This window comes from Prenolepis imparis, unplaced genomic scaffold (genome assembly GCF_030444845.1).
Source record: "Prenolepis imparis isolate NDT839.2.m4 unplaced genomic scaffold, iyPreImpa1.0 SCAF_8, whole genome shotgun sequence".
NCBI lineage: Eukaryota > Metazoa > Arthropoda > Insecta > Hymenoptera > Formicidae > Prenolepis > Prenolepis imparis.
The window spans coordinates 8,899,054-8,926,757 of NW_028141166.1; the positions used below are offsets into that span (position 1 = coordinate 8,899,054).

The following is a 27,704-nucleotide window of genomic DNA, read 5'->3' on the forward strand; positions in this document are numbered from 1 at the left end:
TGTAAGAGTTATTTATTATTGCATTTCATATATAATCAATACTATACATCTAATTTCGGAGAATTTTTGTAAAAAAATAATAAATAATAATACACATATATATGTATTATTAATTTTATATATATAATATATATATATATATATATATATATATATATTAATTTTATATATATTAGTAAAAAAATTTTAATATTTTTTTAAATTTAAAGAGAATACTTTCAAACATGCATACACACAAAATAATACTTAAAAAAAAAATAGCTTAAATTGCCAAGTAATTCAGAACCCGCGTTATTTTCTGTTTTATAGGCCCCATTGTCAGCGCATTACATCACCGGTGGTCCAAATGGCGCCATGGCGACGGTGAAACGCACATCGGCGGTGGGCACGTTAGCGACGCACGTATGAGGCCAGGGGATCTATCCGAATTAGAACCGTCGATACTCGGGCCTAACTGAAACCACCTTCGAACTCGGCCGTGTCCTCGGGACATCTCGCTATTCGCTCGGTCCATGCTCGGCGACAACGATAAAGTCGACGACGCGCGATCCGCGATACCCCGCTGACGAATCCGAACGAATTCGATATCGCTACGACGGGATCCGCTACAACACGGAACGTTACAGAGCGGAGTGCGAGCGACTTTTAGGACGAGAGTCGCGGGGCGGCGTGGGTCATGGCGGGACCACGGACCGGACACAACGAATGGCCGAGAATGGCGAGGCGCTCAAGTATATCGAGCTGGTTCTTCGACAGTTGCGAAGAGCCAGCAGAGATCATCAGGAACTCGTGCGGCAACGTCACGCGAACTTCCAACACGAGATCAGTAAGCGAATCAACGAGAGAGTCTGGCATCATCGAGACGGACGCGAAGATTCGATAGATGCGTCTAGAACTTGGTCCAGGTCCTCGGGTAGCCCGTGGGATTCGGACGTGACTTTGCGGAAAACGCGACCAGACGTCACGACGAGATTGCTGACGAAGAGAAGAAATTACGGGGGAACGGCGCAGAATACAGTCGATATTCTGAGACCAGGCCCCTACGGACACGTTCAGGATGGAATAGCTGGGACCGCTTATCAAGAGATGAGATACGTTTCTGATAATGTTGATTGGAAGGACGCGCAGGAAATGTTCGGTGCGTGGAGTCTGCCTGAAGCTTCGTCGAACAACGATAGAAAGACATCTTCCACCGTCGTTTAGCGCAAAGAAGAATCTGGTGTATGCGCCAACCAAATTCGACGATTTCGTGAAGGTTGACAAGAAGTGTGCGGAAAAATCGAGGTTGCGGCGAAAATTAAGAAGGTATCGTATGTAAATGCATCAATGAACGACTCGCTCGTGTTAATGATACGCTTGCGCTAGGATTACACTTGAAATCAAACTGTCTCGCGGTGGTGAACGTAACACACGCTGAAGAGACACTGCCAGTGCGGAAAAGACGCCAATATCGAAGGGAACGGATGTACTTTCCCTTTTTGGGTCAATAAGATTAGATTTAAGAAGAAGAGCGCCGTGAGTAGTGTGCTCTCGAACGAAATTCGTGAGTACAAGGGGTGGCGATGTTGGTTGGGTTCGTGGATCGAAGGCACTCTCTTCGGTCGGTGGCGAAAACAGACCACTCGGTATCGACAATCTTCTATTGACATACTTTAGATCTTCTATATAATAAGCATTTAATAAGACTCGCTCGAGCGACGAGAGACGAAAAGTCCGAACGAATCACGTCGCGAATTGTTGCTGTCGCGGTGGTAGCCGAAAAGTGCGTGATATCGATGAGATACGCGATTATTTTCGCGAAATATCGAGAATGATTTATGAGGCTGAAAGCTTTATCGTGTAGATTTTTCTGGTAATTTACAGAAAAGCTGGGTTTACATTTGTCATAATTACATTTGTGATAATTCTCTCATTAGCAGTGAGATAGTAATGGTTTTTCTTACAGCAATACTTTGGATAATCTTGGCAATAAAGTTAGAATGCGATATATTTAAAAAATATATAAATTTTCAAATATATATAAAAACATCAAAGATTTCATTGTAGATTTCCGTCCTATAAAACTCTTTCTTTTTATATCTCACTACAGTGAAAATTTGATATCTTCTTGTATTAGCGGGTTTGTTTTATCACAAAGAAAGATATTAATTTTATTCAAACACCTCTCCACCTGCAAAATAGCTGGGAATTCGAATCTATCAATTATCAGACGACCGCTCTACTCATCGAGCACCTTACCATGAACATAAATGCAAAGAGTGTCAAATGTAAACTTAATTCTAATGTAACGCGAAAATGTCTCGGCTGCCACTTCGATGTTTACTGTGTCGCGCTGCCTTTTTGTATTTGTAGGGAAAAATAATTGAGAGATTAGCTTATAAGAAATGTTCAGCATCCGCAAATTAAGGACGCACGTTAAGGATTAACGACGACGTCGCGGCGGTCACGTGGCTTACGTGACGACGATAAGTCCGTGACTTCGCGTTTTCTCCGGCCTCAAGTTCTACGTGCGACGAACAGATAGTAAATAGCGCAAGTCCGCGCGAAGGGAATCGATCACCGTGTGTTTTGCGGTTGTTCGCATTTGTAAAATAGATAGCGAAAAATCATTAGATATATATATATATATATATATATATATATATAAAAATATATTATACACCTGTTGTCAATATGAGCATAGGGCCTATATATAGTTTGACGGCACTACGTGAAAGCGAATTCTATTTGAAATAAGCTCGTTCGCGGGATGGGACGGCTTCGTGTAAATATCTATTGATAAATGATATTATTATATATGAAAAAACGTAACGAGAAAAATACGAAACGGCGCGATGTTTTCCACGGCGTTGCGGTTTCGTCGCGCATTTTTTCCCCCAAAAAAGAAAAGCGCGTGACTACTAAAGCCGCGCGTAATCTCACTTATAACGAGTTAAGTTTTTTTCTTTTATTTTTTTTAGCATATGTCCTTTCTGCTTCGATACGTCGTAGCTCGTTATCGAGGGTCGCAAGGTTCGGAAGAGGAACTTGACAAGTCCATTTTTTATTCTTGTAGATTCTAATGTCACAAAAAATTAAAAAATTACGATTTAACTAATAATTTTTTATAGCATTCTTCAAAATAGAGTAATCTGATATATAAAGAATTTGAGAAACAAGATTTTAAAAATTGTGACAAAGCTAAATAAACGTGTGGTTTAAGAAATGCGTTGTCAACAGATTGAGATGTCTAAGCGAATTTAATTTTAATTTTAAAATTTAATAACTAAATAATAAAAATACGCGTTAAGCAACATTTCTAAATTCAAAAGTTTCGAAAGAAACTTGAATTATCAGATAACACTCTCCGAATTTTATACTCCTCGAGAATAATCTATGGCGCGATCGATCCTCGATTTATTCTAGTGCGATCGAGAAGAAGCGTATCTTGAAAAATACGTCGTGATGTATAGAGTGGACATGGGGGATACCATTCATAATGATAACGAAACAGGGTAGCCTATCAATTATTAAGAGAATTTCAAAAACGAAGGCTGCACATATTACAGACTGGGCCGTACACGCGTATCCTGCATATCTGTCAGGATATCATGATTAATTCACGCGAGGAACTCTCGACGCGATTCGCATTATCGTCGAAGGAGGGGAAAATTATTATTAAACGATCGTCGCACGTTGAAAAGCTAAAATTCCAGGCCGCGAATACACGATATTCGTGTCGTCGGGAGATATCTTTATATTGTAACGTCTGTAACATAACTTCTGTACATATCTGGAATTATTGCTCACCGTATCTCGTAAGATTTAGTTAGTTTTGTATCTGTAAACCACTATGTGTGCGTACTTCACACTCTCTACGAGAAGCGTCCCGCGTCAGATGTCTCGTCCCGAAGAAATAGAATCGTCCTGAGAGCTCTTTTTTTTTTTTTTTTGTAGGAATTCGCAAACTTGAAAAAATTATACGGCTTATTTTTCAATAAGAACGATCGTGACTTTTTCCCTTCGAGGCAAATGACGCGTCGACGAAGTCACAATATAAGGAGGGCTTTAAGTGGTATCAACGCACTGAATGTATTGAATGTACGTATTGAATTTTGCTTAACTGTCCAAACATCCACGTAAAAAGGATCTTGGCAATCTTAAATTTTCAAATTATTAATTAAAATGGATCTTTCTTGATATATAAAATTAAATTATCCTTTCATTTTTACATAACATAAATTATCAAATTATTCAATACAGAGAAGAAATGTAATATTTTAATTAATATTTCATCGCATGTAATAATGAATTTTTTATTTTCGTGTGGGATGGGACAGTTAATTGCGATTTCGTCGACGCAGGTCATTGACAGGGGATTCACGAATCATCTATCTCGGGGAAGTTTCGCTTCTCGTACGTCATTCGATCATTCTGTACAATGTTCAAGCCGAGATGTTACTGTTAACTATTTAAAATTTCGAAACCTTTAGTTCGGCCGCGCACATGAAGGCACCATATGTACGTGGAATGGTGAATAATGCATATACACAAGTATCTCGTGTTTTGCAAGTGGTACTCTCGAATGCCGGATGTATAGACGACAGAAAGCGCGGGAGAGACTCTCATCATGAATGCATTCGGTACGAGATGTCATACATACAGATACACACGATTTCTATTATATAGCGGAAAAAGAAAAAAAGAGAAAAAACACATAGAGAGATTAAAGAGAGGTATACACGCGAAGTAACTACACAATCAATGTACTGGATGGTCCGTGTGGCGATGTTAAAATTAGAAAAAGTTTATGTCGTTTGAAATCTTAGGAGTTTACGCCTTCTCTGCCGTAGGACCATCCTATACGTATTAATTGGTTATCTGTCAATTATTAATTGAATTGTATATCAATTTCTTCGCCTTTTAGTCAAGGAACGATCTTCTAATGGGTATAGCGTGGCGCGATCGCGTTGTTGTAAAGTCAAATTCCTAGGCAATGTAAGCGACAGTCCTTTTTAGCGAACGCGAGCAACCCTTCGTTCGCATAACGAAAGAAGATAATTGCCTAAACAGGAGATGGACGGGGATTTTTCAAATTTGTTGATACTTTTCATACTTTACGACTAGGAATTATGGCCTATTACTACTATTACGCAAAGTTTATCCGCCGACTCGGTCGTTTTTATTCATCCGCACGACGAGTGATCGAAAGCGTGTTCAAAATCGCGTTAGGAAACAAAACAAATAATGTAAATAACTTATCGGAACGTACTTTAGAATGGCATACGTCATATAATTTATCTCTTTTTCTACGTTTGATAGATAAAAATTGCACGTGCATATTTCATATCAATCAACCAGTGCATTGAGTTTCAAATTATATCTGTAGTCCATCTCATACTATCAAGCCTTTAACGTCAGAGTGTTACAATTTTGCGATTCACTTATAAAATTCAAGAATTTTGACTATTAATGTATTAAAATGAATGATATACATATAAATTTCATAGTTTTTTTTTAGTAGGCTTCGAAGTTATACGCTATGACTATATGAACACGTTAGATGCCGAGGGGATCAAAGGAGGATTAATTAAAATGCAAATTAAATCAATAAACGCACGGCGTTAAAGGGTTAAAAGATTACGTTGAGCCGATCAAACGTCGAGAATAAAGCGAGTACGCCTTTCTAGGGTAATATGTCCGACTTTTTCTCTATCTTAATCGCGAGTATTAAAAAAAAAAAGGACCGAGCCGGCCAAAATTCGTAAATGGGAAAGTGACTTTTTAGAGAATGAGCGTTCTCTTTGCGTGCTACCGCGAGTTGCTGCGTAACGTGGCAACGTGAATACATGAATATGAATATGAATCTATTTCGAATTCGACTGAACGACACATAGGAGATAATATATATCCCCATATTTTTCTCGATGTTAAGCTTTTTCTCAGAACGTATATGGAATGTACGGATATATCATTCGGCATCGATGATGTTTCGCGACGATGGATAATCCCAGCTGATTGTTTTAAAAGTGCGAATCGCGAATCCCGATTCAGAATGATCACTTTCGCTCAATTAATAGGACGATTGCGTTCATTTCACTACAGAGATTCTTTCTCCGAAAAAAAAAGCTGAATTTCTTCCACGGCCTCTTCTTCATGGCCGCCACTGTTACGGATAAAGAAAGGAAAAGCGGGGAATTAAAACAAACATAGCCATATCTGTGCGAGAAGTCTCTGTTACGTATCTTCCGTGTGTGTGTATGTGTGTTTATTTTTCAAAGGGAATCAGATCATTAGGACAAACACATTTCAACGACACTACAAAGACTCTTTCTCCGAAAAAAGCTAAATTTCTTCCACGGCCTTTTCTCCACAGCCGTCACTATTGCGGATAGAGGAAGGGAAAGCAGGGAATTCAAACAAACGTAGCCATATCTATGCAAAAAGTCTATGTTACGTAACTTCCGTGTGCATGTATGTATGTGTGTTGTCATCAGTTTTCAAAGGGAATCAGATCTGTTAGATTGATTACGTATTCAACGCAATTGATTGCATTTTAATACTTTAGGAACGATATACTCGCGTATTCGAGAACAAGTAATCGACGTCGATGCATCAGTTGTTCTTCATAATATTTGACGCAAAAGTAAGGAGATAATAGAGAATATTTTATCCCCCCTCCCCCCCCCCCCCAAAAAAAAAGAATCAATCGTTTCAGAAAAAACATCAATCGTAGAAAAGAAAGGAAAAAGAATAATAAGCGACAAATTACGACGATTTTTTTCCTTCCTTTCTCTCTTCAGAAGGAAAAAAATTATCGTAATTTGTCGCTTATTATTAGTTTCTTTTCACAAAAATTATTACAATCAAAATGCACTTTTCGGAGATTCTTGAAAAATATCTATATTTTTAAAAAATTTGACAATACTTTCTCTAAACAAAATTAATTTCTCTAAATTCAATCAATCTCTTTTTACACTTTAAAATATTCTTACATACAAGCTTACATATATCTTTATCAGGAATCATTAATTAATGAATCATGAAATAAATTAATGAATTAGTCGATTCACAAATGTATTCGGAAAAATCATATCGGAGAGCCTGTACCAATAAAACCCGATAAATGAGTCCCCAACGATCGACCAGCATGTAATGTTAAATATGCACAATTCATTTCAATCGATAAATTGCAATATATGAATAGCGTACAAAAGAATTCTTGTATTGAATCCGTGATTTGATGCCGATAAACACATTCTCAAATTTTTATAATTTACATATTGTGAAACATATCCACTCCTCTTAGAATTTACTCTGAAAATCATGATAATCGTGCGACAATATGGTATGGAAAGAATATTTATCACAATAAAAAATAATGATATATATCACAATAAAATATAAAATATGTTTGATTAATTTTACAATATAATTTAGTAAAATTAATCAAAGAAATTCTCATAAAATTCTTTCCATACCATATTGTCCCACGATTATCATGATTTTCAGGGTAAATTCTAAAAGAAAATTCTCTCTATGCACTATTTATTAGAACGTTGATATTACTGATATATTAATATATAACGATTATTATTCGATATAAAATTTCGTCGTAAAAGCAGAAACATATTCGTATAAGATGATATACGGACATTTTTTACTCTACTCGACGATATAAGAATTTTTGTTGGAGGCATTACACACACTAACCGGAAATCGATCTCTTTTGGATTAAATTCGACTATCGACTACCGTGAATCTTCTAAGCTGATATTAATTAATTAATCTCTATTATAACGTAGCAACTTTTGTACTCTCTAAATCTCAAAATATATATTGATAACGAAATTATCATTCATTGGAAGGCGAAAGAGTTGGTATTTTAAAATACCAACAAAATAAGCAAAGAATTGTCACTTTCTTGTTTTGTCAAATTTTTTAAAAATTTTCTTTTGTTTTTAACGAGCCAATCCTGTTTAATCAGATTTTCTCGTCAGAATAATGAAACCGCATAAATAATTTATGAAAAATTATATGGAAAATATGAATTATATATCTCGATTCATTACAGATTCAACCGGGGAGAGAAAGCGTTTACATTGCAACTTTTTGCCAATGTATAAAAATTCGCTTTTTATCGAAAGAAAAGTACGAATATGAAATCTAGATTTTTGTCCGTCGCAACGCTAAAATATTACAATTAAATCATGAGATTTTAAGTAAACATGAAAATAAATTTCGTTTTTTAATTGACGTGCGTTCAATTAAAAGTACGTCAGCCACAACACAAGCTCGAACATATGTATGTAATAACATATCACGTCCATTACTCGTTCGTATCGCGGAGCCTCGATTGCAATTACTGTTATCCATTAAATTAAGATTGAATTCCGAATTCCTCGCATGTACCTGTAGCATTTAACAAAAAACAAAAGAGGAAAGGAGCAAGCATAAGAGAGACGCCAACAGAGATTACACGCAACTTTCGCACAAGATCTTCCGTTAAAGAAACGAATGAAGCGAATGAATGAGAGCACGTCTGTGTGAAAAAGGGGATGAGTGAAGAAATTTTGGAATATCGAACTTCCAATACGTTAAACGCGAAGATTGAAACCGGTGCATTTTCGATAAGTTTAATTTCCGCGAGGTAGAATCGAGAGTAACGAATCGACATGAGCGAAATTCTACCGGTTTGAATCTCTGATTAAACTTTAATATCAATAGATCGCGTATGTACGGGAAATAATAATATAGATAAAATAAAATTTACCATATGACAACTGTGTCTCATACGAATGTGGGACTTTAGCGTTTACCAGTATTCACAGGTACGATATTGCAAAAATTCTCTAATGTGTGAATGAGTCTGAGAACTTTATTACACAGCGCAAAAGTAGTCAATCTATCTCGATATGACAGTGTGCCAATAATTCTTCATCCCAGGATAGATAATATACGTTTCTCATTCCTTTTACGATTAGCCAGGCCTCCGAAAATCTGATCTGAGGCCGTGCGTAAGTGCAATTTTATTCCTTACATACGCATGATACTATCGTAAGAGTGTAAGTACAAAGATACTACGACCTATTACTTTCGATTTTCGATGTTTCTTGCACAGTAGAGCTGATAGATATCGTCCGTATTCCACTGTCCCTTAGCTTATCCAGATATATCCGTGTTTACGTGACGAAATTTTTATTTAGAAAATTTGTTTTCTTTTATTTTTACACACAAGTGTGGGGAGGGAAGAGAGGAGCGAAGCACGATCTGCAATATGTAAACGTGAGTGAAAATCCTGTTAAACAGAGATTTTTTCACGATTAAGCTTCTTCAAGTATGCGCGAATAGATAGCAAATTCTAATATCTACTTCATTAAAAATTTTAATAAAATTTCCGGAAAGCAATTACGTGCTTAAAATATGTTGTGATAAATAATAACGTGCAATCCATTTTTTTCTGTGCAAAACTCATAATTTTAACTTCGCAAAAAAATTATTATTGGGAAGATGTGTGCAATTTTTGATACATCCTATACATACATTTGCGGAGCGCATTTCTTTTCAATCGTATAAAAAGCCAAAGAGATTTTATTTTACGTGTATTATCTGAATTACACGTCCTGTACATGATCGCATGATTTATGTGCACGTTCATCGAGTGCTTTAATTATTCTTATTATTAATTACTCCCTTTCACACGTACATTATACTTCTGTATGAGACTGGTGTAACTGAAGATATTAATTTTTCTGTTAACTAAAAATTAGATATTGTTTCCTTATCGTATTCCTTATTTTTTATAAATATATAATATTTGATGAGTTAGTACTTTCTTCAAAGAACTTCGATTATTTATATATTTTCTCGACAATACTATTTATTATTATTGATTATTTGTTATCAGTATATTAAAAAAATATATATTAATTATATGATGATTGAATTAAATATACATATCATCTCTTTTTAATATGTATGTATAAGTAAAGCATTATTAAGTTTTTTTAGTTGCACCAATCACATTCTGAAGATGTACGTAATATCCATTTATACATTAAATGCAATTTTTACTAGCAATATGATTTTACAGCTTGAGCAATATATATGTATATGCAATCTATTATTATGGTGTATATTTTATATTTTATTGATGATCGCATATATTTGTGCAAGATAATTGTAATAATGATTATAATTATTTTTTATTATTTTGAGTATATTTATATTTCATTTACATACTTATCGTTAAGCGTATATATTGCCGTTTATTTTATGTTTCCCATAGAAAGTAATGTGTGTATATATTTATACATATATATCGCCGATGTTATTATATTTTATTAAATATCTGCCATAACATAGCTCTCATAGTCTAACATTTCCCTTCGTTCTTGTAATGTTTTTTTCTTGACTGATACCTCGGATATTGCAGCGTGCTGCTTTTTTTTTTATTTTCCCTTCAGTGCGCAATTATCGATGCGTCGATATATTGGAAATTATGTCGCTTCCGCGTAACGTTGTATGCATTTCTTATTTTGTACAAGGCTAAGATGAAACGAGATAATCTTTGTGCGACCAACGTTGCATCGTCGCAAAGGAACAGCTAGAAACGATCCTGAGTCGTTTTTCTTAAAAGAAGCACATTAAATATGCATCGGCGCATCCTTTTGTAGGGTCGCGAGCAGAGTAATTGTAACAATAGGATAATGACATTGCAATAATAAAAGTAGTAATAATTATACTAAAGCTAATAAATAATGACGATAGTTTGTTTAATAGACACCATAAAATTATTTAAAAAGAATTGATTATTATTTGTGACTTTATTCTTGGAAAATATTACGGTTTAATTCACACAATTACTCTAAATCCTTCGCAAAAGGGTGTATCGATGAAAAAATGCGATATATTGACAAATGTTTCATCTACGAAATTTGCGTTCGATCTCTGAAAAAGATACTTGCAGGTTGAATTCGTCGAGATTATTCGCTTAAAAACAATGTGCTACGCGCTGCACGATTTGCTAATATCGCTTCAATCTTGAGTAGCACACGAAAATATTTTTTCAAAGCGTTTAACTTTACGTGAGCAGCGAAAGACGAGATAAATTTGCACTTTTCCATGTATGTGCCTCAAAAAAACAAGACTTTCGTTGCCATATTTGCTCGCGCGAGTATAGTAATCGTACGATTTCTTTGTATACTATCGTCGATGATTTTCAGGGAAGGCTTAGCGAGACGAAGAATCAGTTAATGAATAATGTATAATGTTTTCTCGAACGTAACTTCCGGGTCTCGCAGTCAAGATGGAAATTATTTATAATTTTAATTGCTTCGAGATCGGTGGCCTGTACTTTCATTCTCTGCGCGACCCGGAACTTTACCTCGATGTTATCCGACTGATCCCCGTGCAAATGTTTGCGTACAAGTGTTTGACGAGGATCAGATGTGTGTATCCACATTTCAAGAGAGAGAGAGAGAGAGAGAGAGAGAGAGAGAGAGAGAGAGAGAGAGAGAGAGAGAAAATAAATAAAATAGATTACTTCATATAGCACACAGTTGAGCAAACTGTAATGAAAGCAATGAAAGAAAATAATGCTATTTTTATATGTTGCACTTCATCATCATCTCTCCGCCGTAAAGACCCGTAGTTATATAAAAGAGAAAGAAAGATCTATTTCAGTTTTTTGACTCGTGTCCATTGGGCCATTTCGTGTCGCCGAAAATTTCGCCGAAAAAGAGCACATTTCCGTGAAATAATCGAGAGTGATTAATGCGACACACCCATACATAAATCAAACATAATTATATTCAGAAATATAAGTAACACGTTTTACTTAAAAATTAGCAAGTATATGTTTAGGTGATATAAAAGAAAAATTTGATAACATTTCTCAAGCGCCTTTGTTTTATCTATCTATATCTACCAAATGATTGAGCAGATAATTATGACATAGACTACAATGGAAATTTAAATTATATGCAATTATTTGCATATCATTATTCGTGCAGTTTGACAAGAAATGACCCAATAATATTATCGTCATAATATTTAGCCGCTTAGAACAATCGAATCGATGAAAAAAATATCTCGGAAGATGATCCAAGAGATGCTCTTGCTCACAGTTAATCTAGATTACTATAGTAAGATTTACGATTATTGTATTATTACTAATATATCTACATTCCTTTTCAGAATCTACCACTATTACTTTACGAAGCTATCTGTAAATAAGTATTTTGTATTCCTGCAAAAGAATAAAATTAAGAATCATTATATAACTCGTCTGATATTTTTAACGCCGATATAAGTACCGCGTAGACTAATGAAAGTGATACTTTATAAATAATCAGACTTGTAGATATAATATGTGCTTTTTTATTAAAACTTAAATAAATTCAAGTTTTTTGAACAATCTATCATTTGTTATCCTAGATATTTTCTGAAAATATATAGCACAAGATGTCACAAAATTTCAACTAAATATAAATATTACTATTGCATTAAAAATTTTTAAATAAAAAGAACTTATAAACATAGATAAATTTTCCTTTTATACAATATTTGGTGTATGTTTGTGCGTGTGTATGTGTGTAAAGAAGTCGTAAATAAAACTTCTAATTATATAACTCTTTGTGACATCCTGTATATTAACTTAAAAACTTTAATATGATTTTATATGATTATTATTTTCGAATATATGTGTGTGTGTGTGTGTGTATTATTGAATGCACACTTATTTTATATCATATATCGTCACGTATTATTTTATAATTGTTGTAACATATATATATTAAGATATATTTGTTTTTTTAATTATTTATTCATGCACAATACTTAAAGATTAATATACTATTTTTTAATGCTATTCTCAATAATATTCAACAAATTTAAAAAAAAAAAAACCTACATTAATATACTTAAACAAGGAATTTTTAAATGTTTTAGCAGTATCATTATCGGACTCTTCCACTTTGAAATGTGAGGACATAAATTACCAAAGTAACGTAACTTTAACATTTAAAGGCATTTTTTTTCTTTGCTTAACAGCTTGTTATAACAGTAACTTTGAATGGGGCTCGAGAACATTTACGAGATCTTTTATAACTTTACATTGTTTGTCAATGATTTCTCAAACTTTTTATCTCTTTCATATTTTCTAATACCGATATATATATAAATATAAAACTATGTAACGACGTTCTGCCATTTGCCAATATATTATAAATTAATTAATATTCATGTAACTACATGACTCAGCGTAATAATCGTATAATAAAAAATTTTGTGATTCTTTAAGTTTGATCATAATAAAAAGATAATGATAGCATTATTAATAATAATAATAATATGATATTTCTATTATTTAATTCTAAAACAAATTATATAATCAGTGTTGATTCATTAAAAGAATATGGAATAAGAAATGGACGTTTGTTAAAATATTCCACAAGAGAAGAATAAGAATATGAATGAAAAAACAAAGATATATATATGGCAATAATTATCCAAAGAAAATCGAGAAAGATTCAATTAAAAAAATGGTAAGAGTAATATCGCCGCACTGCCGTGAATGCACAGGGAATAAAGGAATTATTTTGGTTTCCCGACAGCAACATAGTAATATTAATACTAAAAAAAAAGTAATATAATTTTATGTAATTTTTGTTTTCAAGTTATTGATTGCTTATTTATTCTACATCATATAATTACACATTTCATTAGAGAGATTGTTGAAATATATATATAATAAAATATTCTTCAAATTAATTTATTTCTTGCAAATATATATAAAGATTAATATCTCAGACATGAAATAAATGTTATATATTGATAATCAACAGTTATAATGATGAATAATATCACCTAAAATTTTTACATTAACAGCAAAAAATAATAGACCCGATATCCAAAGAAAATTGAACGAATTAAAACTTTGAAATTCTAGCATGTAAGCAATTAATAACCAAACAGCCTGACTTAAGATCCAAGAACATATTAAACATACACTTCTACAGAGGCTCATCTTGATATTTGGTAAACAAAGAGGTAACAAGGATAAAAACCAGAAGAAATACTGAGAAGTTATTACCGGGTTGTATATTACCGCGATTATCGCCTGGATGAACATAGCGAATGGCAATTTGGATTTTTCCGAATAATAATATGACGACATCGTTAACAATAACAATTGCGGCAGAAATGTAACAATCTTCTGGATTATATCCTGAGATTGATTAGTAGATAAATAAAGCATATAAAAATATACGGAAAAGTTATGTCTTGCGTCTTTACGCACTAAATGATACAGAAAACTCTCATATAAAAATTTGAAGCCGTACAAATAATAACCCGTGATTGTCAATGTAACAATTGAAAATGCGCAACTCAACATAAGTCTCCATTGATCCTTGTTTGGCAAAAAACGATTATTTTTACATAAGGATAAGAACATGGGCAAACTAAATATCAATGGATACAACCTAAAATGCACAGATATGCCATGAAACAATCCGGCCAATAAAACTTTATCTCGCTGTAATAAATCTAACGTGAGTGTAACTAAAAAAACAGCCAACGAATCCGCGTTACCTCTCGTCGTGATCACCAACGTTAATGGATTATAGAGCCATAAGAGCGCACAGAGATCTTTGAGAGTCTCATTACATCTCTGTCGCGCGAGGATATTTTTAATCAAGATTGCAATCAGTATATCTACTATGGAAAATAATATCTTTCCAAAGTCTTTGTGTAGTATGATATTTGGTGTCAAAAACCAAGCCAGAAACGGCGAGTAACGGTAAGTATGACGCTCGAATGGTGATTGTTGCTCTATTATATGCCTAGAAGCATCAGTAAATACCTTATAGTCTACGTCTGTGTACGGTACAGTAAAGTACTTGTCGTGAAAATTGGCATATAGTATCAAAATTAATCGTACAACGAACGCTAGTAGACAGTGTGACGTAAAAGACAGTTTATTTATTTTTGCGCATATGATATTCATTTTCGTATAGCTAAAGATGAGACACTAAATCAAACTCAGAGATATACACCGATTAATCTTCAAGTTTGTTTATAATCTTGTATTATTGCTCGCGGCGACTTTAATAAGACATTTTTTCAATTCGTTAAATTCCGCGGAGCAAGCGTTTTTTTCTAAGTTGGATTTCGCTAACACGCAAGATGCGTACTTTGATGCCGATTCCTGGCATCGAACTAACAGAGCTGGATATTGTCTTAATCTCTCTTTTGCTTTTTTTACAGCCTCCATTTTTACATAGAACCAAATTTGTACAAACCTAAGTTCTACTAGAAACTATAGCTTCTTGCTTAACTTCTGATTTAGCAAAAAATATATCATAAAGAGGTTTGCTAAATAATATACTCATACAAAATGTTATACCTGTAACAAGAAAGACATTTGGATAACGTTGTGCAAAACTTCTTTTCCCCAATGTTTGTCTTCTTTCTCTGTTATCCATTGTTTATTTATAAGCTTTTCTCTGAAACAAAATATAAAAAATTCTAAATTATAAGACATAATTTCTATCATTTTAAAATATAATTAAATTTAACTTTCTTTTTCCAATTGTAAGTAAGAATATGTATATATTGAACTTACATAATCAACAGTATTATGTTCGTATCGTTTAGTAGTATTTATACCATCACAAACAGTAGAGATAGATGAATGTTTAATGCAACATTTTCTCATTTCTTCGATTATTTCTTGACAACGAGAAGGCTGAAAGATGTTATCTAAAAGCAGAAAAATATATTTCTCTATAGTAAATCTTGCAATAAAATTCACAGATGTTTGTTACATCATTATTTGTTTTGCATCACATTGTTATATATCTTTATTACATTATTATTTTAATTAATATATTAATATAAAATATAGTTTCCTATTTGATTTAATTTATCAACATTTCTTTCTCGAGAAATAAGGTTAGAAATATATAATATTTCATATACTTTAATGAAGATTAAATTGTATAAACCTTTCAAGCACTTTTGCAATTTGCATGCAAATTGTTTGCAGGGATCGACTGTCGTCATACAGAATAATAGAAGTTCTTCACAATCTTTTTTAGAATAAGTAATTCAATACAATCTTACATAAGTAGGTACATTCCATAGATCGGAAGTTATAGGTTATAGCTGAAGATAACCCATAGACCATAGATTATAGAATATCTATAGATAGAAAGAACCACTTTCACAGCATATGCACTTGCGCTATTACGCATGCGCGAGATTTGTTCCTTTATCTGACAGCAACTGTTAGTGATATTTACTGAGTGCAAAAAGTGCAACTAAAGCCCGTATCAGACTACCGACTGCGAAGGCCAACCCGACTGCCGATCGCGACTGCCGACTCACATCTGGCCAATCACAGCGAGTCGCCGACTGACTGGGTCGCTGTGATTGGCCAGATGTGAGTCGGCAGTCGCGAACGGCAGTCGGGTTGGCCTTCGCAGTCGGTAGTCTGATACGAGCTTTAAATGAACTGACTTTTAGGTGACGTATAATGGACATATGATACCGGAATGCAAGGAAAATAGATATGCTCGTTATCATTTTCGATATACTTTTTACCTGTTATTCCGTAATTTCTAAGTGTTCTTTCGTAACAAAATGTTATCACTAAACTGTCTGCTTTGTTACGGAGTATTACTAGCTATATTTATTATAATTTTGGTATATATATCGAAATTTTCTGTCATGTTTCTACTTTTTTTTTCAAAGAATGTTATTTTGTACATAATTTAAGGAATAATTATACAATCTTTCATAAAAATTATGAATAATTATTTATATAATACCATGTTTTTTTATAAAAATTTAATGTTTTAGCTTTGCATAACAATATACATAACAAGTGAACGCTATCCAAAAATTTGGAGAGATGAAAATGAAAAGTACTTTTTGAACTGCCAAACAGAGAAGAGAGAAGCATTTCCTTCATTACATGATCCTTGGAGCGTACATCTCAGTGTCATTGTACCTGCTTACAATGAAGAACACAGATGTAAGATTCATTGCACATATGTGTTATTTATATTTTGTGTTTTTAACGTATATATAATACATGTATAATTTTACTTTTATTTAATAGTGCCAACAATGTTGGATGAATGTTTGGAATATTTAGAAAAACGTACAAAATCTGGATTTACTTATGAAGTAATAGTAGTCAGTGATGGCAGTACAGATAAAACAGTTAATATTGCACAGTATTATGCATCAAAATATAATACATTGAGGGTGTTAAATCTTGTTAAAAATAGAGGGAAAGGTGGTGCTGTAAGACTGGTTAGTAAATTTGATAACAAAATTTTATGTATAAAATATGTATTTTAAATTCTTGGATATATTAAGTCTTTTGATCTAGTTAACATTTAAATTTATATTTTCATATAAAATTTAACATTTTATTATGTGTTTTAAGGGTATGCTGAGTGCAAGAGGCAGCGGTTTGTTATTTGCAGATGCAGATGGTGCTACCAAGTTCAGCGATCTAACAAAATTAGATGAGAGTTTAGCAGAAATTTTAGGATGTAAGTTGTATTGAATTTGTAACAAAAAGCAAGATTCTACTATTACATTATCTATAGATTATATATTTATATTTAGAAGTAATATTCTATTATTGTTCTTATAATTACAAATCTTAGATTATTAATTTTAGTTGATTGTTTTAGTCGATTATACAAGCAATCCTGAAAAAACAGCATTATCAGATGCGATAATATGTGGATCAAGAGCACATTTAGAAAAAGAAGAAACTGCAAAGCGATCATATTTCCGACTATTTCTTATGCATGGATTTCATTTTTTAGTCTGGTTGTTGTGTGTAAAAGGCATTAGAGATACGCAGTGTGGATTTAAACTTCTAACAAGAAAATCAGCGAGAACAATATTTGAAGCGTTACATGTTGAACGCTGGGCTTTTGACGTAGAAATGCTTTATATTGCACAAACTCTTAACATTCCTGTAACTGAAATAGCGGTAAATTGGACAGAAATTGAAGGATCCAAGATAGTACCGTTTTGGAGTTGGTTACAAATGGGTAGGGATTTATTCTTTATCTGGCTCAGATATAATATCGGCGCATGGAAGATAAATAAGCCCAAAACAATTTAATATTAAAGTGTGATAAGTTTGTTGAATCCTTATCTCGCTCAACCTTTCCTAATTTCTTTTATAAAAACGTTTTTATAGAATAAAATATATAATTATAACAGAATATTATATAAAATGATAGAATGTTATATAAAATATTTCTATATAGTACGTGACCTATAATGGCAACATATATAAATATATTTCTCATAAATACAGAGTAATGATTAAAAATTAAATTATTCAACAAAAATTAAGTATAAATTTATAAGCTATAAGACTAATTAAGTTCTGAATTAACTTCCGATATGAATTAATTTTTGAATTGCAAGTTTCATACTGAAAATTGTATTTGTTAACATATTTTAAAAATGGCGCACAATAATGGCGCTTGTTGAATTTCACTTCACAATCAACCAACCGCCCAGCGAGTGACAAGTTTACATACTCTTGCGCAATACAATTGTCAGTGGATCAGGCAAACATATATAAAGTGTCGCGTGACGTGTTCGAATACAATCACGCTTTCAGGAAATTTCGGCCTAGAGTGATCACATTCTGTAGTGATTATCAGTAATTACCTGCGTTTCCCCATCGTGCGTAACATCGCAGAAGACACATTATCAGTGTACGATCTTGCTGTTATATTCTTGCTACTTTTTCGCGAGGGTCGGAAAAATGTCTTTCGTCTCGCCCATGCCCAGCCAGGAATTTCTTTGGAGTGTATTCCAAAGGTAATCTGCATGCTCTGTAAATTAATCGCAATATAAAACGTGTTATCTCTTTAAAAATCTTGAATACTTGTTATTTTCGTAATAAGTATTCGTTTTTTCAGAATCTTTTTATTAGCTTTTAACCTATACAAATTTTGCATTTGTTATTACTGCAAATGCATGTACATATTAAATTCAACGAGATTTTCTCTTCTTTCTTCTGTTTAAATCTCATTTTTTTATTCTAATATTGATAACAGATTAAAAATTAAAATAATGAAAATGTTAATTTTGTAGTTGATGTTGGAGTCATTTAATTTTTAATTAAAGAGACAATGTCTTTGTTTCAGAGTGGATAGAGACAGATCTGGTTCAATTACTGCGGATGAATTACAACAAGCTCTTTCAAATGGCACATGGACACCATTTAATCCAGAAACTGTTCGTCTGATGATTGGTAAGATAAATATTGTTTCATACAATATTTTCAAATGACCATGTAAATTTATGATTTATATATTATTATGTCTGTTATTTTCTTGTTGTAATTGCTTGTTGAAATCTTTGCATGTAAATTATTCTGCAATGTTAAATTAAAAGTCTAATAGTTATTAATTTATGTTAGTGCTAGAAGAACAAATATATGTCTGATATTGGATATTAATTCTATTTGAATTATTATAGTATATAGAGCATAATTTTTGTTTTTATAAGATAGTATTGCATCGATATTAATTTGCATGGTCTTTTGGTATTGCTATCATTTTGTTCCTTAACTTTGTTGGCACAGGTATGTTTGACACTGACAAAATCGATCCTACTACAGGTATGTTTGATAAAAACCAAACTGGTACAGTGAGTTTCGAGGAATTTGGAGCATTGTGGAAATATGTTACTGATTGGGAGAATTGCTTTCGATCATTTGATCGCGATAACAGTGGTAACATTGATCGCAACGAATTGAAGACTGCTCTTACAAATTTTGGATACCGACTAACAGATCAAACAATTGACATGCTTATACGAAAGTACGATCGTGCAGGACGCGGAACAATATATTTTGATGACTTTATACAGTGCTGCATAGTACTATACGTAAGTATATTTGCTTATGTATACGCATAACGATCTAAATTATCCCATTAAGTATTAGGTTGTTTTATCGTGCCTAAAATTACATCTATTGATTTTTATATATAAAAACTTTAACTTATGATTGTAATTACCATGAATTAAATATGTGTTTAAATGAGTAATTGATTATAAATTATAGATTTGAATAATATTGATTGAGCAGCGCTGATTTTTTAATCTTACCTTTTTAATCACATTTTTTAATATACTTATCAATTTTAGAAATATTTATGAAATCCTTGTGATCCTGTGAAGCTGAAATAATATAATAACTATATTTTTTCTATCTTTAGACTTTGACATCCTCTTTCAGACGATTGGACACAGATCTGGATGGTGTTATAACAATCCACTACGAACAATTTTTGGGCATGGTGTTTAATCTTAAGATATAAACTTTATATATTTCCTAAATGCCAGTTTTGGCAATATGTTATTTAAAGTATAAAGGTATACTAAGATGCCAAATATAAAGATAAAACTTTCCAAAATTGTCAGAATCTCCAAATTAAAGTTTATTTGTACAGTTATCTTTTTACGCATTATTAATAAAATTTGATCAAACTATTAAAGATTTTATTACGAATTAAAATATAAATTTAGATATTTATTAATCTAAAAATTATATAATGCATATAATATTGCAGAGTTTGTTATGCTCACACAAATTATATGTGTGTACATTAGTGATTGACAAATTATAACTTCATATGTAACATTCCTGGTTGATACATTGCTATGTTTTTTTTTCTGATACAAAATTATACAAAGACAAATGTCCAAAAATTAATCGAGTTTGGAAATTCTGAAATTGTGATAAATGTTAATTGGTTCATGTTGCAAGACATTCATTAATTCATTAATATACATGTTGAAAGACATCAACTAAGAAAGACTTCAAATTTAAATGTATACAAGTATAACTTCTAGTATTACTGTTACATATAAATTATAGTAGTTATGAGTTACAAATATAAATGCGTTTTTTAAAAATAGTTTTAAGCAACGATAAGAAAATGAAAGAAATATAAATCTTGTATTTTTTAACATAATATTACTACAATTGTTATACATTTATTAATAATTTTATCGATATATACAATAGTGTTATAGTTATGTATTTTTCTATCTCATTATTATTATATTGACTCAATTATAACAAACGCACTATAAAAGAAATATATTTCTTTTACTAAACAATTTTCTTGTCTATTTTAAGATGAGTTTAGAAGTTGTAGTAAGATTTAAATATAAAATAAACTTTAATTCTACTAGATTAGAGGCATAAAGAGCATAAAGAGTAGATTAATGTAACATGGTTATTCAATTTATTGAAACTTTTCTTTTAATAATAACTTTAATTTTATTTTTACAAGATCCTAATAGTTATTTCTTTCCTTCAGATTTACAGCTCCTAGGTCTGTTGACGTATCGAAGCATTTATATCTCCTTCACAATTGGAATATGCCATGCCTAATCCAAAGCCAGCACCAGTTATAATGGGCCACCTTCTTCCTATAAAGAGATAATTCAAAATATCTATATTTTTCTATATATTTTACTACGAAATAACTAAAGAGAATAATTTGACAAGATAATATGCAATTCTTTTGAATTTGTATTATTTTTTTATTGATTAAATCTAAACATATACTTTTTTATATCCAAATATATTGCTATTATTTGTGTCAAATTGTTACGATATATCTAATAAAGGAATATATAGCTTTAGGTTATAATTGACAAAAGTTAATTAAAAGATAAAAATTATAGAAAATATTCTGTGAAAACTGTATTATAAACAAAAAATGATACAAGTTTAGTCAGAATTTTAAATAATTAATTCTTTTTTAACAATATATATATAATTCAACACGTGCATTCATTAAATTTGTTTCACAGAGTATTAGACCAAATTTTGAGAGAAAGCAGATGTTAAATGTATCATAGTACATATTTATAATGTCATAAATACAATAGGTTTGTTCTTTGTAGCAGAACTTTGTATATACACAAACAATTTTTATTTTTCTTTTCTTTCTTTCCAATTTCTAAATGTGTATTTCATTTTAGTGTACACTAATGCACAAAGTTTAGCTTCAAAGAACAAATCTATTAATTCTGATTCTGAGAGAACAGAGTTATAATAATAACTGTAGTTACATCATAAGAGCGTTTTATAACGATATGTATGGATAAAGTGAAGTCTTACTTTTGAAGAAAAATAGGGAAAACACTCCGCCAAGGACTACACCGCCGCCTGAAAAAAAAGACAAATCCGTGAATAGCGTTGCAACAAATATACTTGTCATCGCGGATATTTTAGAAATGTTAATTACTTAGTTTAAGAATGGCATCCGTAAAGCAACGATCCCACTTTCGTCCGATCTCGTTCTCGGCCCACACGGTGCCGGCCATTTTCGTGCTAGAAAAGCTATTACTGTTACGTCACTCACGCCAGACATTCACGTGTGTCTAATCCGTCATATCGATCTTTACGTTTCCGCGTTTCTCCGTTTCGTTTATACGCGCAGTCACATAATATATGTGAGAAATGCGAAATAACCAGTTATAAAAAAACATTGAAAATTAAGTTCTTTATATAAATAAGAATTTTCATCGACATAAATGTATTTTTGTAAAGCGCGCTTGTTCCCGCATGCTTGCCAACTCAAATTAATTATTTGATAGATTCAGTACAGTCACCAGTCACGCACCACGCACATTGTATGTATGTACACATGCGCGCAATTATTAGCATAAAAGGACTGTGTCATAAACTTTATACGCGATTGGTCGTTAGTTTCTGCGTGCGAGAAATTATCAGACAAAGTAGAAGTAAACTATCATTTAGTATGTGGACGGTATGTTTTTTTTAAATTTTATTTTAATTGTAAAAACGTTGCATGTAAGATGAGCTGGATCTCGAAGCCGGTAACCGGGATATGAGTGAGTATCGGATAGAAGGATTTTTCCTACATCACGCGATTGCTTTGACAGATTTTATTATTATAGTAGCTCAGTAATTGTATTATTCAATTAGCGGAGACTTTTGCATAATTTGTTTTCATATTTTTTATTCTTTTATATATATCATTAGATCGGTCAGCCATGTTTGTCACTCGAGGTCACATGACGTTTGCGCGTGCGCACAAAAATCCCTCTGTCCGACACCACTGGCTCGAGGACGTCATTGCGGTTGACAGGCCTGCCGGTGTCCGTAGCAACTCAATTCACTCATGTCCCGTCGAGCGTGAGGGGCAGGATCGTTGGCCTGTCGTCCGCGAGGAGTTTAATCGCGGTTGAGACGAGTTTACGGGAATCTGTCAAGTGGGAGATCGTGCGCGGACGACTCTATGTAACGCGAGAACGTCGCTGCAACAATCGTGGCCGCCTGCGAGTGAATAGTACGGAACAGAACGACGGGAGGAGAAAGAGAGAGAGGGAGAATATATATGTGTGAGAGAGCGCGAAGCAGCACGTTTGTCCGAGTTCGGCGTACCGTCTTGTCGTGGCGGCAGTGATATATAGATAGATAAAGAGAGAGAGCGCGTGCATCGAATCGGGTGATATCGTTGACAGGAGATCTGCGGGTGCATCGAGAGGAAGAGGAGAAGAAAAAAAGAAAAGGAAGGATATATACGCGCGTAGGTGGACGGAATAGTAAGTAATACGCTCGATCCTAGGGAATCTCGGCGTTACGCCGTTGCCTGTCCGCGGACGGGTCCCACGAATGCGCTGCCCGCATCAGTCGAGTGAAGTTGGCGTCGAGTCGAATCGAGTCGAGTCGAGTTCGCGGAGGAGAGAGCGCGGAGTCGCGGAGCGGTGAGGCGAGGATCTCGCGTAGATCTCGATCGCGGGCGACTTTTTGGCGCGTGTAAATATTTGTAATGGAGGCGTGGAGGACCGCGGAACGCGCTCGCAGCAGTATCACCAGCGGGAGCGACGACAGCGCAGTGAACACAGCCGTGCCCAGTGTCAGCGAGAACGGCCGCCACGGTAATGCCGCGCTGGGTCGTCGAAGCGTCGTCAGAGCAGCGTGAGCCGCGCGATTCCTGTCGTCGACCGTTGTCGTTCCGGCAGCCGGCATCTCGGCGGCGCTCGCCGGGCACGAGAGGCGGGTCGAAATTGCTATGGGATCGTCCGGACCGACGAGGCTGTTCGACGCCGCATCGACCAACGTACTACGATTCCTTCTACTCCCGTGACGATCGTCGATCAGGTTGCGCCAGACGTGCGAGGAACCGGGGAGAAGGTGCATCCCAGATATTATTATACTTCCTTGAATATACGCGCCGCACCCTTCCGCGATACGGTCTGTGTCTATCGTTCCTTAGGGTGTAAACACTACTAGAGTTTGGAAGAAGCGAGAAGAAGAAGAAGAAGAAGAAGAAGAGGAGAGGTTAGAAACTTGGCACCGGGAATTGATTGGCATCGTCCGTCGAACTCTGACAGTTAACCAGCCAGCCAGCCCCCCGGCACACTCCTCTTTCCCCTCTCTCTCTCCCCTCTTCGTCAGCGCCCGCGCGTCCTTCCCTTCCGCGCCCTATACACCTAGTATATACCGCGCCCGCGCGTGCCCTTTTCCGTTTGCGGAAACTGCGACGAGTGTGTCGTGTCGTGTCGTGTCGTGTCCGTGGTGCGGTGCGGTGCTCGTCGTCCGCGACTTCCCAAGGGGCATAGGAGATATGCCCTGCACGGGGATCGATCCCCGTCACTGATACGGAAACTAACGTCGTCGTCGTCGTGGCCGGCGAGCTAGTGTGGTGAAAAATCGTGCGATTGCGTGTTCAATCCATCATCAAGTTGATCGTGCTTCGCGATTGATAGTTGCGAGTCGCAACCGCAACCGTGGATAACAACGGCCGGTACGAGATGCAGAAACGGGACGGCAGAGAAAACCGCGGCGACAAGGAGCTCGGGGCGCGCAACTCCGAGCGCGAGCAGGAGGTCGCCAAGCGGACCTCCAGGGGCAGCGGGAACGCCGCCCGGTCCAACGTGCACTCGTCCCGGCACAGCGTCACCTCGTCGTCCGGCGTGCTCATGGTCGGCCCGAACTTCCGGGTCGGCAAGAAAATCGGCTGTGGAAACTTCGGGGAGCTTCGTCTCGGTGAGTCCCCCTCTCTCTTTATGCTTTCACATGCTTTCAATCGAATCGCTCATTTTGGAAAGAAAAGAGAGAGAACCTCTTGTCTTTCGAGAAAACGATATAGTTAGAAGGTGTAGAGTTTTTGTTTCATTATCTCTTCTATTGCGACATATCGATATTCTTTTTACGGATGGATAAACAGTGTTTCGTAATTCGCTACCTCGATTTTAATGGTGAACTTTCTGAGTTTGAAATCTATTTTTCCTCAGCAATAATTAAGGACGGCAAGATAAATTGAGTTATAAGCTATTGATGAAAAAGATCTTTCTCATACAGAGACACGAGTAGACGAAAAGTATATTACATTTTTTTGAATTAATCTTTATAATTAACTTTATTTTTTTACACAATCTTAATTTGAGTCTCAGTGATGAAAATATATAATATTGTGAAAAGATAGTGACAAGTGACCTTTCTTGACATTTTCGCGTTGAGGAAAAATTTATTCTGAACTTGTCAAAGAAGTATCATTGTTGTCAAATTAAGATTACGAGTTATGAGACACTTTATGTAAAAACCTCGCGTACACATAATCCATTTTGAGAATAATTTTGGCAATAAACTTTGTAAAATGATTGATTCGATCAATAATATATGCTGCTTTGCAATATATTTACGTCGCTTTTATTTACGTTGAGTCTTTTTTTTTATTGTCAGAACTCTGCCAATGTCTTTTTTACATCTTTATGTCTTAAGTCAATTCCTCTTTCATATAAAAAAAGACATCGCAGTAGGATCGATGCCAATCTATGATTATCATCGCGAAATTAAATGGACGAGAGAAAATGAGATTTGCCGTTTAAGAGACTATTAAATAAGAAAATATATTCTATAATAGATTAGGTTTATCTGTTATGAACACGATATATGAACTTGGAATTATGAAATAACAATTTCGAATACAAATTCGTAAAACAGGAAATAAATATCCCGAGAAAGGAGATTTCAAAGTAACGTCAAGGATGAGAATAATTTTTTTGTAATTTTTTTTTCTCATTCGTAAATTAAAAAATGATCGAAACGTAGATTTATTCACATGTTTAGCATTTTTACTCACGCATCGAATTATGAGTAATGTTTACCATGTTATTGCAATCTGTTTTCGTAATAATAGTGTGTGAAATTAGGAATTATCAGTCCCTCGCGAGATTCGCGCCGTTTCTCTGTGACGCATGTCGAAAACAATGATTCTAACATCGGGAGAGGCTAATGCTCTCTCGATTATCACGCCAATGGCATAATACGAAGTAATTCTGCATACTGATGCTACTACATGTAGGCCGGAAGTCTGCAAATATTAATGCTCCTTCCACAAAACGCCAACGTGTTTTCATAATCATTAATCTCAAACACGAATTATTTTGTTCACTTATAAAACCAAAAATTATATATATATATATATATATAAAATTAAATAATTAATCTGCCTTCTTCAATTAATAAAGAAACATTGTAAAAAATTGTTAACTTGACCAAACCGTTCAACTAAATTACTATTTTGTTAATTGAACATATATTAGTATTTATTGTAAGTCAAATATACGTTTTGTTAGATTTAATTTAAGTATTTCTATATGTTCAATTAACAAAATAATATTTAGTTGAACGATTTAGTCAAGTTAACCATTTTTTTTTTTTTTTTCAGTGAAGGTATATAGTTTGAAAAAGAAGTTTTAAAAAATCTTAGAAACGATATATATAATTCTTTACATAAACAAATTTGTGCAATACAATTTTTCGAATTAAAATTAGTATTAAAATATGATCATTTTTAGAAGCTCTCGAGAAGCTTTAGAATAATTTACCGAAAAAAAAAACTGCTCTTCTTTAGTATATCAAAATACATTTTCTTCTTTAGAAATGTAATGTTTCTCAACAGAGAAATCTTTTACCGTGCTGACGAAATAGGCTGACACAGCGAAACGGCTTTGCAGCTTTGATGCTCTTATAGAGGAACATCTTGGTAACGTTTCATCGCGCACTTCCAGACTGCGCGATGCTCGGGGAAGCATTAAATTTTCTAACGTAATGACCACCGTTGTTACTACAAAGCGTTCGTGCGGAAAATCCTGCAATGTTTGACTCTGCACAGTTTATACGAGTTGCGATTTTGCTAAGGTGTTATTACCCATTCATAATGATGACTTTGTTGTTAGTCATAGCCGCGCAAACAACACGTTCAGTGTCATCGCGCGTTGTCGACGCGATTTCCTGATTATATCGTTCGTGACAAATTAGTAATTACTATCACAGGCTATTAATACATCATTATATCTGAAAAGATAAAGAAACGTATCTTGTAGCCTATACAGTTTTTGTGTGTAACGAATAGATTAAGCTCAATATAAAGATTTAAAAATACATAAAAGAACATTAGAACAATAAATCGATTTCTTCCTAAAAAGAAAGAGTATAATATATAATTATATATGTAATTTAATTTTTAAATCTCTGAATTTGATGATAGCATTTTTATATTTTTAAAATTATGGAAAAGAATAATCAAAATTCGTCTTAAAAGAATTTAAATCAATTCTTTTTAATATTAATTTGATTAGTGACAATATTTTTTCATTTATTTGTATTATAACTT

The 27,704-nt window shown here is 33.9% G+C and overlaps 7 protein-coding genes across 35 annotated transcripts in view; 4 read left to right on the plus strand and 3 right to left on the minus strand.

Moving 5' to 3' along the window:
- The window catches only part of LOC145939671 (irregular chiasm C-roughest protein), a 201,450-nt gene extending 189,972 nt beyond the window's left edge, over window positions 1-11,478 (plus strand). For all 4 annotated transcript variants that reach the window (XM_083044154.1, XM_083044151.1, XM_083044152.1 and 1 more), the window contains one exon: window positions 310-11,478. In XM_083044154.1, coding sequence (XP_082900280.1) covers window positions 310-408 — 99 coding nt within the window. In that variant the 3' untranslated portion in view covers window positions 409-11,478. The remainder of the gene's footprint in view (window positions 1-309) is intronic.
- Window positions 11,479-12,271: 793 nt separating this feature from the next.
- LOC145939672 (GPI alpha-1,4-mannosyltransferase I, catalytic subunit-like) lies at window positions 12,272-15,137 on the minus strand. Its single transcript, XM_083044155.1, has one exon. It carries the CDS (start codon window positions 14,987-14,989, stop codon window positions 13,820-13,822), a length of 1,170 nt encoding a protein of 389 aa, XP_082900281.1. The 5' UTR covers window positions 14,990-15,137; the 3' UTR covers window positions 12,272-13,819.
- Window positions 15,120-16,154, minus strand: LOC145939677 (cx9C motif-containing protein 4). 2 transcript variants are annotated; one of them, XR_014425870.1, is made up of 4 exons: window positions 15,990-16,154; window positions 15,608-15,744; window positions 15,389-15,488; window positions 15,120-15,250 (listed from the first exon to the last, which is right to left on the minus strand). XR_014425870.1 is itself a non-coding variant. In XM_083044169.1 (3 exons), exons 1-3 carry the CDS (start codon window positions 16,045-16,047, stop codon window positions 15,471-15,473), a joined length of 213 nt encoding a protein of 70 aa, XP_082900295.1. In that variant the 5' UTR covers window positions 16,048-16,154; the 3' UTR covers window positions 15,252-15,470. The 2 variants fall into 2 exon arrangements, 1 of the variants encoding a protein (XP_082900295.1); XM_083044169.1 differs by lacking the exon at window positions 15,120-15,250 and having other exon boundaries at window positions 15,252-15,488.
- Window positions 16,155-16,515: 361 nt separating this feature from the next.
- Window positions 16,516-18,239, plus strand: Wol (Dolichyl-phosphate beta-glucosyltransferase wollknaeuel). Its single transcript, XM_083043917.1, has 5 exons — window positions 16,516-16,689; window positions 16,846-17,020; window positions 17,108-17,304; window positions 17,441-17,549; window positions 17,694-18,239. Exons 1-5 carry the CDS (start codon window positions 16,627-16,629, stop codon window positions 18,134-18,136), a joined length of 987 nt encoding a protein of 328 aa, XP_082900043.1. The 5' UTR covers window positions 16,516-16,626; the 3' UTR covers window positions 18,137-18,239.
- A 217-nt stretch (window positions 18,240-18,456) lies between these two features.
- On the plus strand, window positions 18,457-21,022 carry Alg-2 (Apoptosis-linked gene-2). Of its 2 annotated transcripts, none has more exons than XM_083043920.1 (4): window positions 18,457-18,849; window positions 19,179-19,285; window positions 19,619-19,923; window positions 20,256-21,022. In XM_083043920.1, the coding sequence occupies exons 1-4, from the start codon at window positions 18,794-18,796 to the stop codon at window positions 20,355-20,357; spliced, it is 570 nt and encodes a 189-aa protein (XP_082900046.1). In that variant the 5' UTR covers window positions 18,457-18,793; the 3' UTR covers window positions 20,358-21,022. The 2 variants fall into 2 exon arrangements, with proteins under 2 accessions (XP_082900046.1, XP_082900047.1); XM_083043921.1 differs by having other exon boundaries at window positions 18,476-18,849; window positions 19,655-19,923; window positions 20,256-21,007.
- A 245-nt stretch (window positions 21,023-21,267) lies between these two features.
- On the minus strand, window positions 21,268-22,453 carry LOC145939542 (MICOS complex subunit MIC10). The gene is made up of 3 exons (XM_083043922.1): window positions 22,302-22,453; window positions 22,175-22,222; window positions 21,268-21,477 (listed from the first exon to the last, which is right to left on the minus strand). The coding sequence occupies exons 1-3, from the start codon at window positions 22,378-22,380 to the stop codon at window positions 21,377-21,379; spliced, it is 228 nt and encodes a 75-aa protein (XP_082900048.1). The 5' UTR covers window positions 22,381-22,453; the 3' UTR covers window positions 21,268-21,376.
- Window positions 22,454-23,643: 1,190 nt separating this feature from the next.
- The window catches only part of Gish (casein kinase I gish), a 36,987-nt gene continuing 32,926 nt past the window's right edge, over window positions 23,644-27,704 (plus strand). For all 24 annotated transcript variants that reach the window (XM_083043903.1, XM_083043905.1, XM_083043892.1 and 21 more), the window contains exon 1: window positions 23,644-25,072. In XM_083043903.1, the coding sequence (XP_082900029.1) occupies window positions 24,838-25,072 (235 nt within the window). In that variant the 5' untranslated portion in view covers window positions 23,644-24,837. The remainder of the gene's footprint in view (window positions 25,073-27,704) is intronic.

What these genes read in the sequence shown, in the direction of transcription:
- LOC145939672 (XM_083044155.1), bottom strand. Translation starts at nt 14,989, where the DNA reads ATGAATATCATATGCGCAAAAATAAATAAACTGTCTTTTACGTCACAC.
- Alg-2 (XM_083043920.1), top strand. Translation starts at nt 18,794, where the DNA reads ATGTCTTTCGTCTCGCCCATGCCCAGCCAGGAATTTCTTTGGAGTGTA. An exon ending in CTTTGGAGTGTATTCCAAAG is followed by an intron (nt 18,850 to 19,178) that starts GTAATCTGCATG and finishes TCTTTGTTTCAG; the next exon opens with AGTGGATAGAGACAGATCTG. An exon ending in AACTGTTCGTCTGATGATTG is followed by an intron (nt 19,286 to 19,618) that starts GTAAGATAAATA and finishes TTGTTGGCACAG; the next exon opens with GTATGTTTGACACTGACAAA.
- LOC145939542 (XM_083043922.1), bottom strand. Translation starts at nt 22,380, where the DNA reads ATGGCCGGCACCGTGTGGGCCGAGAACGAGATCGGACGAAAGTGGGAT. An exon ending in GGATGCCATTCTTAAACTAA is followed by an intron (nt 22,223 to 22,301) that starts GTAATTAACATT and finishes CTTTTTTTTCAG; the next exon opens with GCGGCGGTGTAGTCCTTGGC. An exon ending in TTCCCTATTTTTCTTCAAAA is followed by an intron (nt 21,478 to 22,174) that starts GTAAGACTTCAC and finishes ATCTCTTTATAG; the next exon opens with GAAGAAGGTGGCCCATTATA.
- Wol (XM_083043917.1), top strand. Translation starts at nt 16,627, where the DNA reads ATGTTATCACTAAACTGTCTGCTTTGTTACGGAGTATTACTAGCTATA. An exon ending in CTATATTTATTATAATTTTG is followed by an intron (nt 16,690 to 16,845) that starts GTATATATATCG and finishes TTAATGTTTTAG; the next exon opens with CTTTGCATAACAATATACAT. An exon ending in TTACAATGAAGAACACAGAT is followed by an intron (nt 17,021 to 17,107) that starts GTAAGATTCATT and finishes TTTATTTAATAG; the next exon opens with TGCCAACAATGTTGGATGAA.
- LOC145939677 (XM_083044169.1), bottom strand. Translation starts at nt 16,047, where the DNA reads ATGACGACAGTCGATCCCTGCAAACAATTTGCATGCAAATTGCAAAAG. An exon ending in ATTGCAAAAGTGCTTGAAAG is followed by an intron (nt 15,745 to 15,989) that starts GTTTATACAATT and finishes TTCTGCTTTTAG; the next exon opens with ATAACATCTTTCAGCCTTCT.